The 14,386-nt window shown below is 40.4% G+C and overlaps 1 protein-coding gene across 1 annotated transcript in view; it reads right to left on the reverse strand.

Annotated features, from left to right (window-relative positions):
- The window catches only part of SRRM4 (serine/arginine repetitive matrix 4), an 84,214-nt gene extending 70,509 nt beyond the window's left edge, over positions 1-13,705 (reverse strand). The window contains exon 1 of the mRNA XM_018570530.1: positions 13,513-13,705. Coding sequence (XP_018426032.1) covers positions 13,513-13,705 — 193 coding nt within the window. The remainder of the gene's footprint in view (positions 1-13,512) is intronic.
- Positions 13,706-14,386: the final 681 nt, after the last annotated feature.

The raw sequence follows: 14,386 nt of genomic DNA on the forward strand, positions 1-14,386 counted from the left end.
TATATATTTTTTATTTTTACTGTGGAGGGGGGGCTTTGGGGAATTATCAGGGGTCTAAACAGACTCCTGACATTTCCTTTTTGAAATAGAAAAAGAAAAAGAAATTGAGTCCTCAATCTCTTTTTCTGCAGCCTTTGCTCTAAATGAATGGAAAGCACTCCGTACAGAGGCTTCCTATTCATTTAGAAACTGGTGATAGTAAAACATTTACTATCAATCAGTTTCTGAATGGGTAGAAGACTCTGTACTGAGTGCTTCTCCCCATTGAGAAAGTCATGAATGAACAGGAAGTGATGTAAAGCACTTCCTGTTCATTCATAACTGGGACACATAGTACTATGTATCCCTACTTATTTACAAACACTGGAGTGATCAGCTGATCACTCCTGTGTTTGCTCTGCACACAGAGGATCAGTAAATATCAGATGTTACCAAGTTAGGTTACACAAGCAGTGGGGAAGCCCACTGCTGTGTAACCTAACTATCTGTCAAAAGTCGGATGCAGTGCTGCCTGTAATTAACAGGCAGCACTCTGTCCATGACAGGTTACACAGCGGAAAGGATTTAGCTGCTGTGTAACCTGTAACAAGCCGCTCTGAATGGAGAAAAAGCTGTCAGCTTCAGACTTGAAGCTGACACCTTTTTTCTTCATAATACTAGGTGAGCCTCTGCCTCACCTGCCTCCCCAGACCGCACGTCCCTGCTGGCATCGCCTTGTCATCAGCAGAGCATTGCTGGGAAATATCATCTGTAATCTCAGGAGATTTCAGGGAAAGGCATTTTCTTCCCCTGAGATGATGTGCATGGTCACATGTCCTATTCACATGTCTAGTCACATGTGCCAGAAATCCAGGAAGTGAAAGGAGAGCTGGCAAGCTGCCCATAGCAAACATGGCCACTGCCAGAAGACTGGGGAAGAAAAGAGAACTAAGGTATGCAAAGAATTCAAAGCCTGCAATTATCTATCAGTATGTGTTTGTAGATTGTCATTACTAAACATTTCTAAAGGTGTCTTTGTTGTTATTGTAAAGATATGAGTAAAGGTCCGGTTTAACATTATGGGTTAGGGTTACAATTAGGATTTAATGGATGTTTTTTTATTGTTGCCTGACGGTTAGTGTTAGGGTTTGAATTAAGGACAGGGCTGATGAAAACACTACAGAATGTAAGTCACCAGTGCAATAGTGACACCTTGTTCATCTTTCCAGTGATGGAGTCACAGGGAGTTCTTCCTAGCGATCCTACCGTGGACAACAGGATTGTTAGTAAGGCATGGCCTAAGGGTCAAATTATTTGTTAGGGCTAGGTTAAAGGTTACATTTAAATGTTAGGTAATGAACTCTAGGCAGAAGACACAAATGAATGTAGCTCTCTATTACTTAATATATAATCACATGTATTTTTTTATTAAATACAAGCAGTGTAAATACCTGAATTTGACCGGTTATGAGCCTCTTGAAGTCCCTGTACAGAAGAGCTAGAGTGTGAAAGACGTAGCTTCGGCTGATCCTTCGGCTAGCTTCGACCCCAGGACCCCTTCGGTTCAGTAGAACCAAAGGGCTGCTATGCGGGCTATTCACTATAGCCCATACAGCTCCTGAAGTTGGCCGAGGGGCTCAGTCGAGCCGAAGGCATATGCTTCCGCTCGACTGAGCCGAGGTGAAAGCCGAAGCTGGCTGACAGCCTGCTACTGACTGCTGGGCGGAGCCAGCCATCATCTCACGGCTGGCTCCGGCCACTTGCACAGACAGATCAGCGTCCCTGGTTACCACGTAACCACGCTGATCTCCAGACAGCCCAGCGTCCCTGGGCTGTCTGGAAAGTTTTACTCTGCTCAATCGGGCAGAGTTAACCTTTCCTTGCTCTGTTGTCTTTTTTTTTTCTTCTGACATCGGAGCCGTTGGCTGCCGTCAGAATATAAAAAAAAGTAGCCGTAGCGTAGACGTAGTAGCACAAGAAACCAATCAGTTAATGTGCTGACAGGAAGCATGCTGATAGAAAGAAAAAGCAGAGTGACAAAAAAAGAGCCCATCACTGTGCTGCTTCTCATTTCACCATCCAGTCACAAGCTGCGATGGGTCTAGCATGACCTGGGTTCAGAAGGAGTGGGTTAAATGATGGTGGTCATCAGGACATGCAGAGGTGGTACTGCAATGGAAATTTCTGGATTACATATGCATATTGCAGCAAAAGCTTGTTTCATTATTTTGTGTTAATGTTTTAATTGTTATTTTTGTCTGGAGTTCTGATTTAATAATGAAATGTTTTTACGGACCTTTTACTTTAAATTGCTTTGAGGTTATGTAACACGATTTTAATACAAAGAGTAATTAACAAAGTTGTTTTACAGATACGCATCATAATAAAACAATTTACAGGACTGGTGATTAGAGAATTCATCAAGGCACAATTACTAATATAAGTCAATATGGCATGTAACATTATTACACTGAAACCTGACACATTGTTACATAAGGTTTCATAACGTAAAGAAGCTATAGCACTTATTTTTCTTTCTTACTAACAAAAGTGCTGACATATTCACAGCAGCCTTTTTATACCTGTTAGATGCTAGCAAGATTGTCTCCCAACACAATTTTGCATGCCAAAAGAGAAGATTCAAAGGAAAATTCTAACATCACTTCTTTTACTGCTTCAACTTTCACAAAATCAGCATTTAATTTGAGGAAATACGGGTCTGGAAGCTTTCAAAAGGTTTAATTACCACACTGCAGATCACGGTGCTCAGAAAGTGGTTGTGGCTCATAAAGTTCATATTAACACCTTATAGGGAATAAGGTTCAGATGAAATCACACTTACTTAAGACAGGGTAACTCTATAAGATAAAAGCCCAACACCAGGAAATTAAAAGTTTTCACTTGCAGTAGGTCTGCCCTGGCACTGCAAAGGTTGATTGCTCAGTTATGCCTAGGGGACAGGAAAAAGAAAATATACTCACTTGTACCTCAGTCTGATAGCGACCGCTTACTTCTCTTCCCCTCTGCTATATACTCTAATACTGCTGCCTTAGACATGATGAAGTCACAGATCCTTAGACCGCCGCAGCCTGGGGGAAAATCGGCTGCGGGGACCAGTCTAGCAGCCAAAGTGAGACTGAGGATCAGGTGAGTATATTTTCTTTATTTTTGCCCCTACACCAAAATGAGCAGTTAACCCTTGCAGTGCAGGATTTGCCCTACTGCAAGGGTTAATTTTCATATCTTTAGACTACCTGAGCAAAGAGGTGAAGAAGCTGCAGGAACCGGTCTCGCAGCCTGGAGGGAGTGGGAATCAGGTAAATAAAACAGCTTTTTCCTGTCCCCTAGGTATAAACTAGAAGTTAACCCTTGCAGTGCAGGGGCAGCCCCACTGCAAGAAAAAAGCTTTTGATTTCCCTTGAGTTGGGTTTTTAAAGTTCCAAAACAAAACAGTAGTTGATGCTTGGAGCAGATTTCCAGCAGATGTAGAAAATCAGTCAACAGTAAGTGAATTTAAAGAAGACAGAATAAAACGTAACCCCTGCAGTAGCGATTCCACCACACTGCAAGGATTAACGGCTCATTTTTGTCTAGGGTCTAAAATAAAAAAGATATGCTTATCCGAACCATGGTCTCACCTGGCTGCATTGTCCCTTAGCATCCTCACTTCCAATACATTGTATTAAATTTGATGATTCACACATCCTTAGACTACTGGAGCGGAGATAGAGAGAGGCTGCAGGGACCAATCTGGCAGACAGAGACAGGTGGGACCGAGGTTCAGCGAGAATATCTTTTTTATTTTAGACACCAGACAAAAATGAGCACTTTACTCTTGCAGTGCGGGGGTAGCCCCACTGGAAGGGTTATGTATTATACTATCTGGAGTTCTTCTTTAAACACTCTTGGGACAAACACAGATCTATACTCAGACAAAAAAAGTTTCAGAGAGAAATGGGCAGACTCGATGGACCACTCTGTCTTTTTCTGTCGTCACTCTTCTATATTTCTATGTTATGATTTCAGCTCATTTTCAGTAATACCAAGTAAAGGAAAGTGAAATAGAATCATTTAACATACATGGTTAAATGGCAACATGGTGCACTAGATCCTGTACTGCATCCCATAATGGCCAATCACAGAAAAGCTTTCAAAAAGAATAGTGCAGGTTTTTTCTGTTATTGGTTCACTGAAGTTACTGAGCTACTTCAGAACCTCAATATTTGAGGAACTTTATTGCTACATATTAAATGGAATCTTGCCAGTAACATTAATGCTTACTGACCTCTGGTGGAGGATTGTGTAACTGATTTTTTGTAGCACTGTATTTCCAATAAACACTTCTCTGTTGGCAGATCTGCACAAAAATTGGTGTATACACCTTTGTTAAGCTGCCCATACACCTATCGATTATCGGTCACAAAATGTCCACGAATGGTCTTTCGTACGATAATCGATCAGTTGATGGGAACCCAATGATTTTTTTTTACTGTACTCCTGGCCGAACTTTCCAGAAGTGCGAAGCTTTTTTTGAATCGTACGAAAATCGATGGATTAGTGGCGTGATCGTACAAAAAAAATAAATCGCAACAAGAACACTTCACATGCACGAAAATCTGTCGATCGACGAAATTCACTGAGTTAGTATTGCTAATGAATGTTTTACGCAATCGACGGTCTGTGCATAATGTGGTATTTCGAGCAGAAAACGAATGAGAGTTTGATGACGGCACAAAAAAATTGTATGGCCAGCTTTAGCTTTTTTGTCAGAGAATCAATCTGAAGGTTTGTATTAAGCCACTGAGTGTAGTGGCACTGCACCCCCATTTAATAGCAGTATACCAATATTTGGCATTACCACAACATAACATATTTGTATAAAAACATGAATTTACTCAGTGCCTTACATAAAAACAAAGACTTTAAAACAATACATAACGAATAGTGTATAATCCATCAGCTGTGCAAAGTATAAAGTTGTCCTCTATTGACATAATGGATGCCCCCCTGTGCCTCTCTTATTAACACACAGAAGAACATTCCCATTATGGTAATAGATACAAATAATATTAAACTGCAAATAGATTTAGAGTGGCCCAGACTTCAATGCATTTCATATATGTTTCCTCAGGAAGAGGAGGTAACCTCCACCAACATGGTGGGTCTCACGTTGGTGGAGTTTACCTATTACAATGCAACTGCATTGCAGCGCAGTGCAACACACAGTAGTGCACTACTGTATTGTGGTGCTCTGCACTCTCCAAATTGGTGCATGTTTGATATTTGGTCTCCTGTGGTGCGTTGGCAGCCTTAATGTAATGCACATTAACGTGCATTAAATGCACCATCCTGGTGTGAAAGGGCCGTGAATGGTCCCACCTTCCTTCACAGGCATTGGTGGCCAGAGGATTAGTCCACCCCCACACTTCCTTCTGAGGCATTGGTTGTTAGTGTCATCACCCCCCTCAAAATCATTCATGGCTAGTGGATTTTTCCCCCCTTGCCCCCTTTAAAAGCATTGATGGTCAGTGATAGTTGTCCCCCTTTCTCCCTACACCAAAAAACATTTGTAGTGAATGGAAGTTCCCCCAATGCATTAATGGGTCAGTAGTGTTTTTCCCCTTTTTCCTTAAGGCATTGGTAGTCTGTGATCATTGGTGTCCCCCCTCCCCCAAAATACATTGTTGGTTAATAGTGTTTCCCCCCTGCTTCCGTAAAGGCATTGGTGGCCAATTATACCCCTACCCCATGTAATTTTTCCCTCCTAATGGCACTGGCAATTAGTGATGTTTCCCCCCTCTAATGAAATTGGTGGTCAGTGATGCGGAGAGGGAACACTGATTATTGAAGTCTTATGACCAAAATCAGCCATGTGAACGAGGCTTAAATGTAATCTGATTGTTTGCTGCAGCTGCCTTCATTTTCTTCAGGTTTATGCCTCCCAGTACTTAGACTCCAAAACTCCAAGACTTCTGGGTTTTCCTCCAGGTGCTATTGCAGGAGAGAACTGGAGACAATTCCTATGTGTTATATACTTAACAGAAAGCTGTTTATATACTGTGAATGTTTGCATGTATGTCCCGTTACCCCTACTGCGGTATACCAGCAAGAGGAGCTTAAATAGAACCGATGACTAACCCTTGATTGCATGTGCACTTTGACTAAAACCTTTCTGCACCTTTTTTTTGAATGACACATTGTGATGCAGAGCAGAATACCTAATACAGTCATGTCAAGAAAAATAATGAGCTGTGACTAAGAGCAAGCGGTCATAACATAAGCTTTAGCGGTCTACTGTAGCCATACTAATGAAAGTATAAAGCAAACCCGAAGTGGGGAAAATACATCTAATCCGGTGCTGCCAGAACATAACAAGTGGTTGCATAGCAGGTTCATTTTTAACTGAGCACCACCTGTCTCAGTATACTGGGGTCCTTGCATACTAATGCACTATATGAAACCTGTATTCTATATTGAGAGTCTCCCCCACCCCCTCCCACTTCATAAGCCTTTCTATGGGCCTGTGATGTCTTTGGGCCAATAGCACAGCATGGGAGGCATGAAGCAGAAAAGTCAGGCTCTTGGTCCAGGAAACTGGGTCAATATTTGTATATCAGAGCATCTAAGACTTTCAGGCACAGGGGGTGCGCAGTTAAAATATGGACCTGACGTTCACAACAATAATATTGATACATTACTGTACCAACACAATAAGAGTGCCAATGTTGAAACATACTGTATATAGGACTGACTACATTGAAAGCTAAGCCCAACAATTTACCTTAACCTTTCTAAAACTATGCATGTTAGAGACAATCACATTTACTCATTTTTATATATATATTTAAAAAAAAAAAAACATAGATTTGCAAGCTAAAATATTTAATGAGGTTGTAATAAATAATAGCCTACCTGCTAAGTACTTTAGGTCTCCTTCAAGCATTCCTTTACTGGTCCAGTCAACTCCACTACTTTATGTCAATAGTCCGGAAATCTGCGAACACCCTTTTGTGATACAGGAGAGCTATTCTCCAGCACACCCACTTATTGTCACTCACATAATTAAAGTCTAATCCAGGTGTCAGGATTACAGTGATGAAATGCAATAGTAGTGCACTGACTAGTTGCTTGCAATGCCTCCCTAGTTCTATGCAATAACTTTTTTTGGTCAGATCAGGGCCTTTTATAATTACGGTGTGCAAGATCCACTGCACCTGACGCCTTTTCTGCTGGCATGAGACACGCCTGGCCCACCCACCTCTCTGAGGAAAGCAAGCCAGCAGCTGAGGACACTTGACAAAGCCCACCCGCTGAAGCTGAATCCCGAGCTGGTTCCCCCTTCCATAACCACTGGAGAGGGGTGTAAACCTGTTTAATCTACTCTGTTTACTTGCGCCTTGGTACATATCATACCCTTGCCCATCCCAGCTCCACTGCACACTGCTGCTGACTCTGCACCAATCCACTTTCTTTCCCACTCCCCAACACACACCTGCCCTTATCCATACTCAGTGCAGCCACAAGTGACAGATGCAGCTTCAGCCTCATGGCAAGGAGCACTTCCTTAATCAAATCTCCAATGTGTGCAATAAATGCACAAGGGGCCCATGTGTACTGCACACATTGGGGATATGCAAGTAAACCAGATGTTGCATTTATCAAATGCTGTTGGACAGCTTGGTGTCCAAAAAACATTAAAGTTTGTTTACATGCAAAATAGTAGGAGCATCCTGACAAAACAATAGGTAACTAAACGAAATAAATAAGTAAACATTAAATAGTGACACAGTCTCATTACTGAACAGTGTGCTATAGATCAAGTTCTCTTGTTTTTTGACACAGAGGTTACTCTTTGTATTCACCGCTGCTATTGTGAAAACTGATTTGACATTCAGGGTCTAGCATACACAGCGCCAGTCAGGTGAAACAGACAATGCATGAAATATCAAAGCACACGCGTATAATGAAAAATGGACCATGCAGACATTCTTCTATTGCCTTTGGTGTAAAAAGGTCCTGTCCCACAACGTGTCACAGGGCTTGAAGTGGAAAAGGAAATGTAGGGTTTAAAGGTATTAGCATAATCAGAATTTTAACATTAGGCAACTTTCAATTAATATAGCAGTACACAACACCCAAAACTGTGCTGAAACAATATAAAAAGATTTAGATTGATAAATTCATGTATACGTATGTAAACCCACTAATTGAAATCTCATAGAAGCTTTAATTTCATTGCACTTCATTTTGCTATTTTTAATCTTATCTCCTCGTCCCACATTTTGCTTCTGTGTACCTCGCTCTGCTTTCATTATCACATGTATTTACCATAAGTGGAAAAGCATATACACTATATGGCCAAAAGTTTGTGGACACCTGATCATCACATCTACTAGTATTGCCAAAAGTATATGTGGACACTGCTCCAAATGACTGAGTTTGGGTATTTCAAGTATAGGGTGTTGTTAATGCTAATGCATGCAAATTGACTTTGGACAATTTTGCACTTCCTGTCTTATGACAACAGTTTGAAAAGGTTAATTTCTGTTCCAGCATAACTTAAGTCCTGTAAATAGAGCCATGGCCAATAAGACATGGTTTAATAAGTTTGGTGTGGAGAAACTCAACTGGCTTGCATGGAGCCCTAATCCCAACCAGGGGCATCCTGAGGCTGGGTGTCACCAAGTTATATTGGATATTTGTATAATTCTATACCCAAAAGATGCGTAATATAAACATATGGTCATGCTCAGGCATCAGGTTTTTGGCTTGCTGTCTCCGTGTGTTACAATAACTGATATTATAGAATTAAGATCAGTGTTCATGTTTGTTCAGAATGCAATGGAACTGTATTGTGAACATGGTGAGTAGTCAGGTGATATTAGAAAGATGTAGTATCTGTAAATTGAATCGAAGACTTGCATTATGATCATATTCAGTTGTCAGGCTTTGTTAGTTTAGCATTCCAGCTCTCTACCGAAGAAGAAAATACAGCTATACATTTCCATGTCAGTTCAAGGTTTAATAGAGCTACATCATCAACCTATAACGTTGTCATGGTCATTTAATATTGTGTCCATGAAGATGCAACAAAGAGCACTCAATGTAAATTTAATATGCATTAGACAGCCAACACCATCTCATCTCATTCTGCTCTTTATTTTACAGTGGATATCACATGCTATAGGGGTACAACAGTAATCAGCAGAAAGCTGAATCAAACACATCCTCAATCAGCCTATCACCTTTAAATCTCGCTGATGCTAATCCCTGGCAATTAGTCAATTAGTACATTATAAACTATAGACTTGTCTTCCCACTCCGCTGAAGCCCAATAAGCAATGCCTAGCAACAGGGATCAATAGAATGTATTAACTCTGGGGAAAAGCAGCCCAACAGGAGAGATAACTTGCACTGACACCAATGATAGATAGTCCTGCAGGGATAACCAATATTGTTTTTCTTCAGGTCACGGATGGCAAAGCAAATGTATTTTCCTTCTTTTCTGTTTTTATGAGTCAAATGAGTTTTAAAGCAATTTGTAGAGTATCGTGCCCTAATAAAGTCATAAATAGCATAACCTTTCATTGCTCTACTTTGCCTATTATCTTGGTTTGTCAGCTGCAGCCAGTCATAAAGGACAGTATGGCAAAAGTTACACTGACCTTTCCAATTTCCTCAGTGCCACCCTGCCAGCAGTAAATCAGCCCTGCATCCCAAGCATGCTGTTTAAACACAGCTATCTCTTACCGAGATATCCTCCTCTGTGCGCCATTGTTCACCAGTCATGTTGGTATCGCTTATTCTCACCGACTTACTGCACAGGTGACAGATGGATTTATTGTTACGGTTTTACTGCTCTGGTGAATAACCCTCTTGTTCCCAGGCTCATTTTTAAAATTGTTATATGCATGGTAAAACACAATATGTGCCTGACAATCACTATACAACTCTCAAATATCATATATTATCCGAAGGAAAATTACCTACCAATTAAAAAAAATATATACTTGATTTTGAACAGCCTGGAACTTTTGCAGTTATGAACTTTCTGTCTAGTACAAGATCACAAGGGAAAGCAAAGCTCCCAGCTGCTGTCCATCTACTAGCTTGGAGGAGCAGAAGATTGGCTTGCCTTGCTCTGCCTGTGTGCTTACTAGAACACACACAAGGGTGGCCCCATAGGTCCATGCAAGAGAATGAAACCACCATGAAAAGTGGATATCAGGGCCAGTGCTCAGGGGAGCAGCCGATTGTGCAGGAAGCTAAACCTTTTATAAATGGACAAGGACTGACATTAATTTTAAGTGATTTCATCAGTATTTGTAATAGCTTAAAAACATTTTTTACTTTAATATCACCTTAAATCAAATTGCCTGCAGTTAGACTGTCAATATGTATGAAGCACACCCTTGGCGGTCAAAATGTTAATCTATTACAGTGTTACAGTGCTGTAATACATTTATATATTATTATATATTTTTCATTACTTCATGTGCTATACATAAACTTAAGCTAGACCTGCATTATAGACATCAAAAGCCAAATAGTTTGCCTAATGACTGCTGCTGCTGGGTACAAATCATATTAAGAGACCAGTCAAAAAACAGTTTCCCAGGAATAATTGTTCACCATTAAATCCCAAAGTTCCATTTAGAAAAGATGCGTGTTTGCTAAGCGCTGATGTTAGCAGCTATGGTCAGTGTATGTTGCTATTGCACTCTGCTGACTTACTGTACATGGTAGGGAGACCCTTCCATGGCCTGTATGGCAGCACTCTAAGTCTTAGAGATCTATTAAAACCACTTAAACATGTTGGGCTCTATTCAAAATGTAGTTAAAGCTTTTGCTCTTTTCTAAAGCAAAATTCGGTTTTACCAATTTTTTTTTTTTTAAATGGAAAGAAAACCAATGTGGACATTTTATTAATTATTTTGTTCATTATTTAATTATTATTTCTTTATTATATGATCTAGTGTGGGTTAAACTTTGGAAAACAAAATTAGCCCAGAACCTTGCAGCTTGTAGAGATTACTTAATGTCCTGGAGCATGGGATTCTGAGATTCCTATTCTCCTGTGTCCACACCCTTATTAGTTATTTCTCTGATTCATGAGAATATTGTGGCAGGTCTTGTTACAATGTTTCTTCTGAATGAAGACAATAAAACAAAGGATGTCCTAGAATCCAAAGAACCAGTTTATGGATTAATCTTCAAGAGATTCATTTATTCTGTGACTCAACAACTTACAGGGTTTTTTTTTTACGTGCTGCTTCCTCAGCAACAATATCTATCTTGGTGCTGCACTGCTTAGCCTATATCTGCAAAAAGTAATTTTGAATCCTGTGAATAGGGATCTAAACCTATATTGTTGCACATACAAAGTTGATGAGAGCTACTTCTCAGCATCTTAGTTTAGACTGCTCTCTAGTTTATTTTGACATTTAGTGGTGAGAAATGATGCAAGTTTGAAAGTCTGCTGAAATGTTCCACCTGTCTGCACGGCTGATAAGGTGAGAGAGAATTGAGTAGATAATTAGATCCAATCAAGGGAAATGCTTAGTAAGAATTAAAACTCATTAACCTCATGTTCTATTTCCATAAAACGTCAATGATCACAAGCCACTCGATGGGGAAATGAAAGGCCCGAGTACAAGTTGACTGGTAACCAAACTAAGCTTTCACATAAAAAAAATACTTTCCGGTCAATAACACCAGTTCTGCAAAATACAAACTTTGCTGTATGAACTATTAAATATAATTTAATTTACTGTTCTTGGCCTCCCCATCGCACTGTCTCTTAGATTTTAAAACATGGAACAACCTCAGGTAAAATCAAGCCGTATTTATTCCAGCAGTCAGTAAGAGCAGGTAGCCCCTGTAGCACCTCTGAAACTCTGAAGGCACATGCTTTGGATGAAGAGAGAAATCACACCACTAGTTGGTCTCAAACTGATATTTCATTTATAGATGGGGTCTGTTTAGTTGAGTCAACTGCTCAGTTCTACCTAAAGCTCTTAGACCAGGCTATATTAACCAGAGTTCCGCCAGAGTTTGCCAGGAGTTGATTGAGGAGTGGCAGATTCATATACCTGCGATCACCACAAATGTAAGGAGCCAATTTTCCACAACTTACAATGTAAGGGGTTAAGTCTACACTGACCACCAATGTATAGGGGCTTTCTTATACTGTGCACCAGTGTAAAAGGACACTTCACCACTAACCACCAATGTAAGGGAGCATTTCTCCACTGACCACTAGCGTAAGGGAACACTACAATGTTCAAAATCTGTTTTGTTTCTGGCTGTTATTTATATTTATTTTATATTATTGTTGTATACAGCAAGAGGATGCTGTAAAATGATCCTGTCTGGGTGTCATAAACTCTGGGCAAGCTAGGTTCTTCAGTCTTTTCTTTCTACAACTTCCAACTCTCAAAATTATTTTAAGGCGTCCTCCATGGTAAGATGGTTGAGAAAGTCTATATTTAACACTTCAGATGCTGGTTGTCCCCACCCCAGAATCTGCATTTGTTCCTGCGAAGCATGGAGTCCCACTCCTTCTGCCACACATGTTTGTTTCCCCTCTTTGTATAAAATAGACTAAAACTTAAATATGGAAAGTGCAACCCTACTACATAAAGGTATGCAGGCCTGGAAATCAAAGTGCAAAGATCTCATCTCTAGACTACCTAAGAGATATAAGGTAACATTATTTGGTTTCATTCCCAGCAACTACCAAAATCTGACCCTTGAGGCCCTATTCACACCAAAATCTCAATCTAATGGCAACGCAATGGAGGGTCCTTTGACTTGCGATTTGCTTCCATTGTGTTATGTTTGCAAGTGTTTGTTTTTGAACATGCTCTACTTTTTTTTCAGCACAATGCAACGCAACTGTGTGAACTGCACCCTTCACACCAATTCATTTTTCATTGTCCTTGCGTTAGCATCTGTTGAAAAACAGATGGTAACGCAACGGATCCAGTGTGAATGACTTAAACCTTTAATTATGAACATCACTGACTGAAGGAGAGAAACATATTGTAACTACGCATGCTTCCCAACTGTCCCACATTGGGAACCAAATATGTCTGTTCCTCTTTTTGGACTGATGTACAGATAATTATGAAAAGGTTCTAATTAACAACCAAAAGTGTTATTCTGCACTAAAACCTTCATCCCATCTCTTACTTATCATTTTGGCATATAATTTCTTAATGGTCCCCATAACTGGGGACAAGGCAGGGGAGTATTCTGATCTCAGAAAGTTGGGAGGTATAACTAAAGAGTTCCCATATACATTTTAAAGTACATTTATGAGGTTTTTCCCCCCATTTTTGCTTTTTAAAATGCGCGTTAACATGCACTTCTCTCTGCATAGAGATGTATAGGTGTCCAATGAGAAGCAGAAACAGCCATGACCTAAATTCCTGTTCCTGTTTCCTGTTTTTGAGGAAAGTGTTTCTTACAAGGTGGTATTGCATTGTTCAGTATGGATCCCTTTACTCGGCGTGCCGTGGCACACATTACCTTTGGCATCTTTAATTAATGGGGAAAAACCATCCCAGTCGCTCCATATTTGTGCACCAATGGTCCACCAGGCACTCCTGTGACTGCCCTTGCTCTTGCAGCTTGCATGCCTCTGATCATAGAGGCAGACCTGGGCCTGGACCAGTCCAATGAAGTCCTCAGTAGACATGTGGTTCAGTGTTGAGTCCTCCATTTTGATCTCAGTGTATTGTGTGACGGGAGAGGTACTCTCTCCGTCCCGTGTAAACAGTGTGGTTATCGCTAATAAACTCACGCATGCACATGTATGTGTGCAATTACAATACAAGTCTATGGGACCAAAACCGCACAGGATTCGCCTCAAAATATCTTTTCATTCAATGGGCATTTTTGTACACGGGACGCAAAGCTAAGGTGTGAACAGTTGCCATTGACTTGAATGGAAATGTGTGTTTTGCGTGTTTTTGCACACAGATCTGCGCATAAAAACGCTCCAGTGTGAACCAGTTCTTAGGCAGCAGGGTGCAGCGGCAGCACGGTGATGCAAAACAGAACATTTAATTAATGTAGAATCAGGAAAGAACCTCAGAGGTTGACTGAGTAACTTCCTCTCACTGCCTTTTTTTTAAATACCAACCACATTTAAACCTCAAAACAGATTTGAATCTCATTGGAAGATGTGAAAAAAATGTCTTAGTATGTATTTGTTTACATTAGGCTTTTTGTGTGTAAGAGACAGCAAGGAGCATTCAATGAGTGTGTTTGGGAATAGCTTTCCTGCATCACAAGCAGGGGTTCCTAGGTCACTGGTGTAAACTGGTGTACTATGGGAATTCCTGGAAATCTATGCACATATACTTTTTTTATGCAGTTCAAGGTTTAAAGATCAATTTTG

This window comes from Nanorana parkeri, unplaced genomic scaffold, assembly GCF_000935625.1.
Source record: "Nanorana parkeri isolate BGI_ZX_2015 unplaced genomic scaffold, ASM93562v1 scaffold1550, whole genome shotgun sequence".
NCBI lineage: Eukaryota > Metazoa > Chordata > Amphibia > Anura > Dicroglossidae > Nanorana > Nanorana parkeri.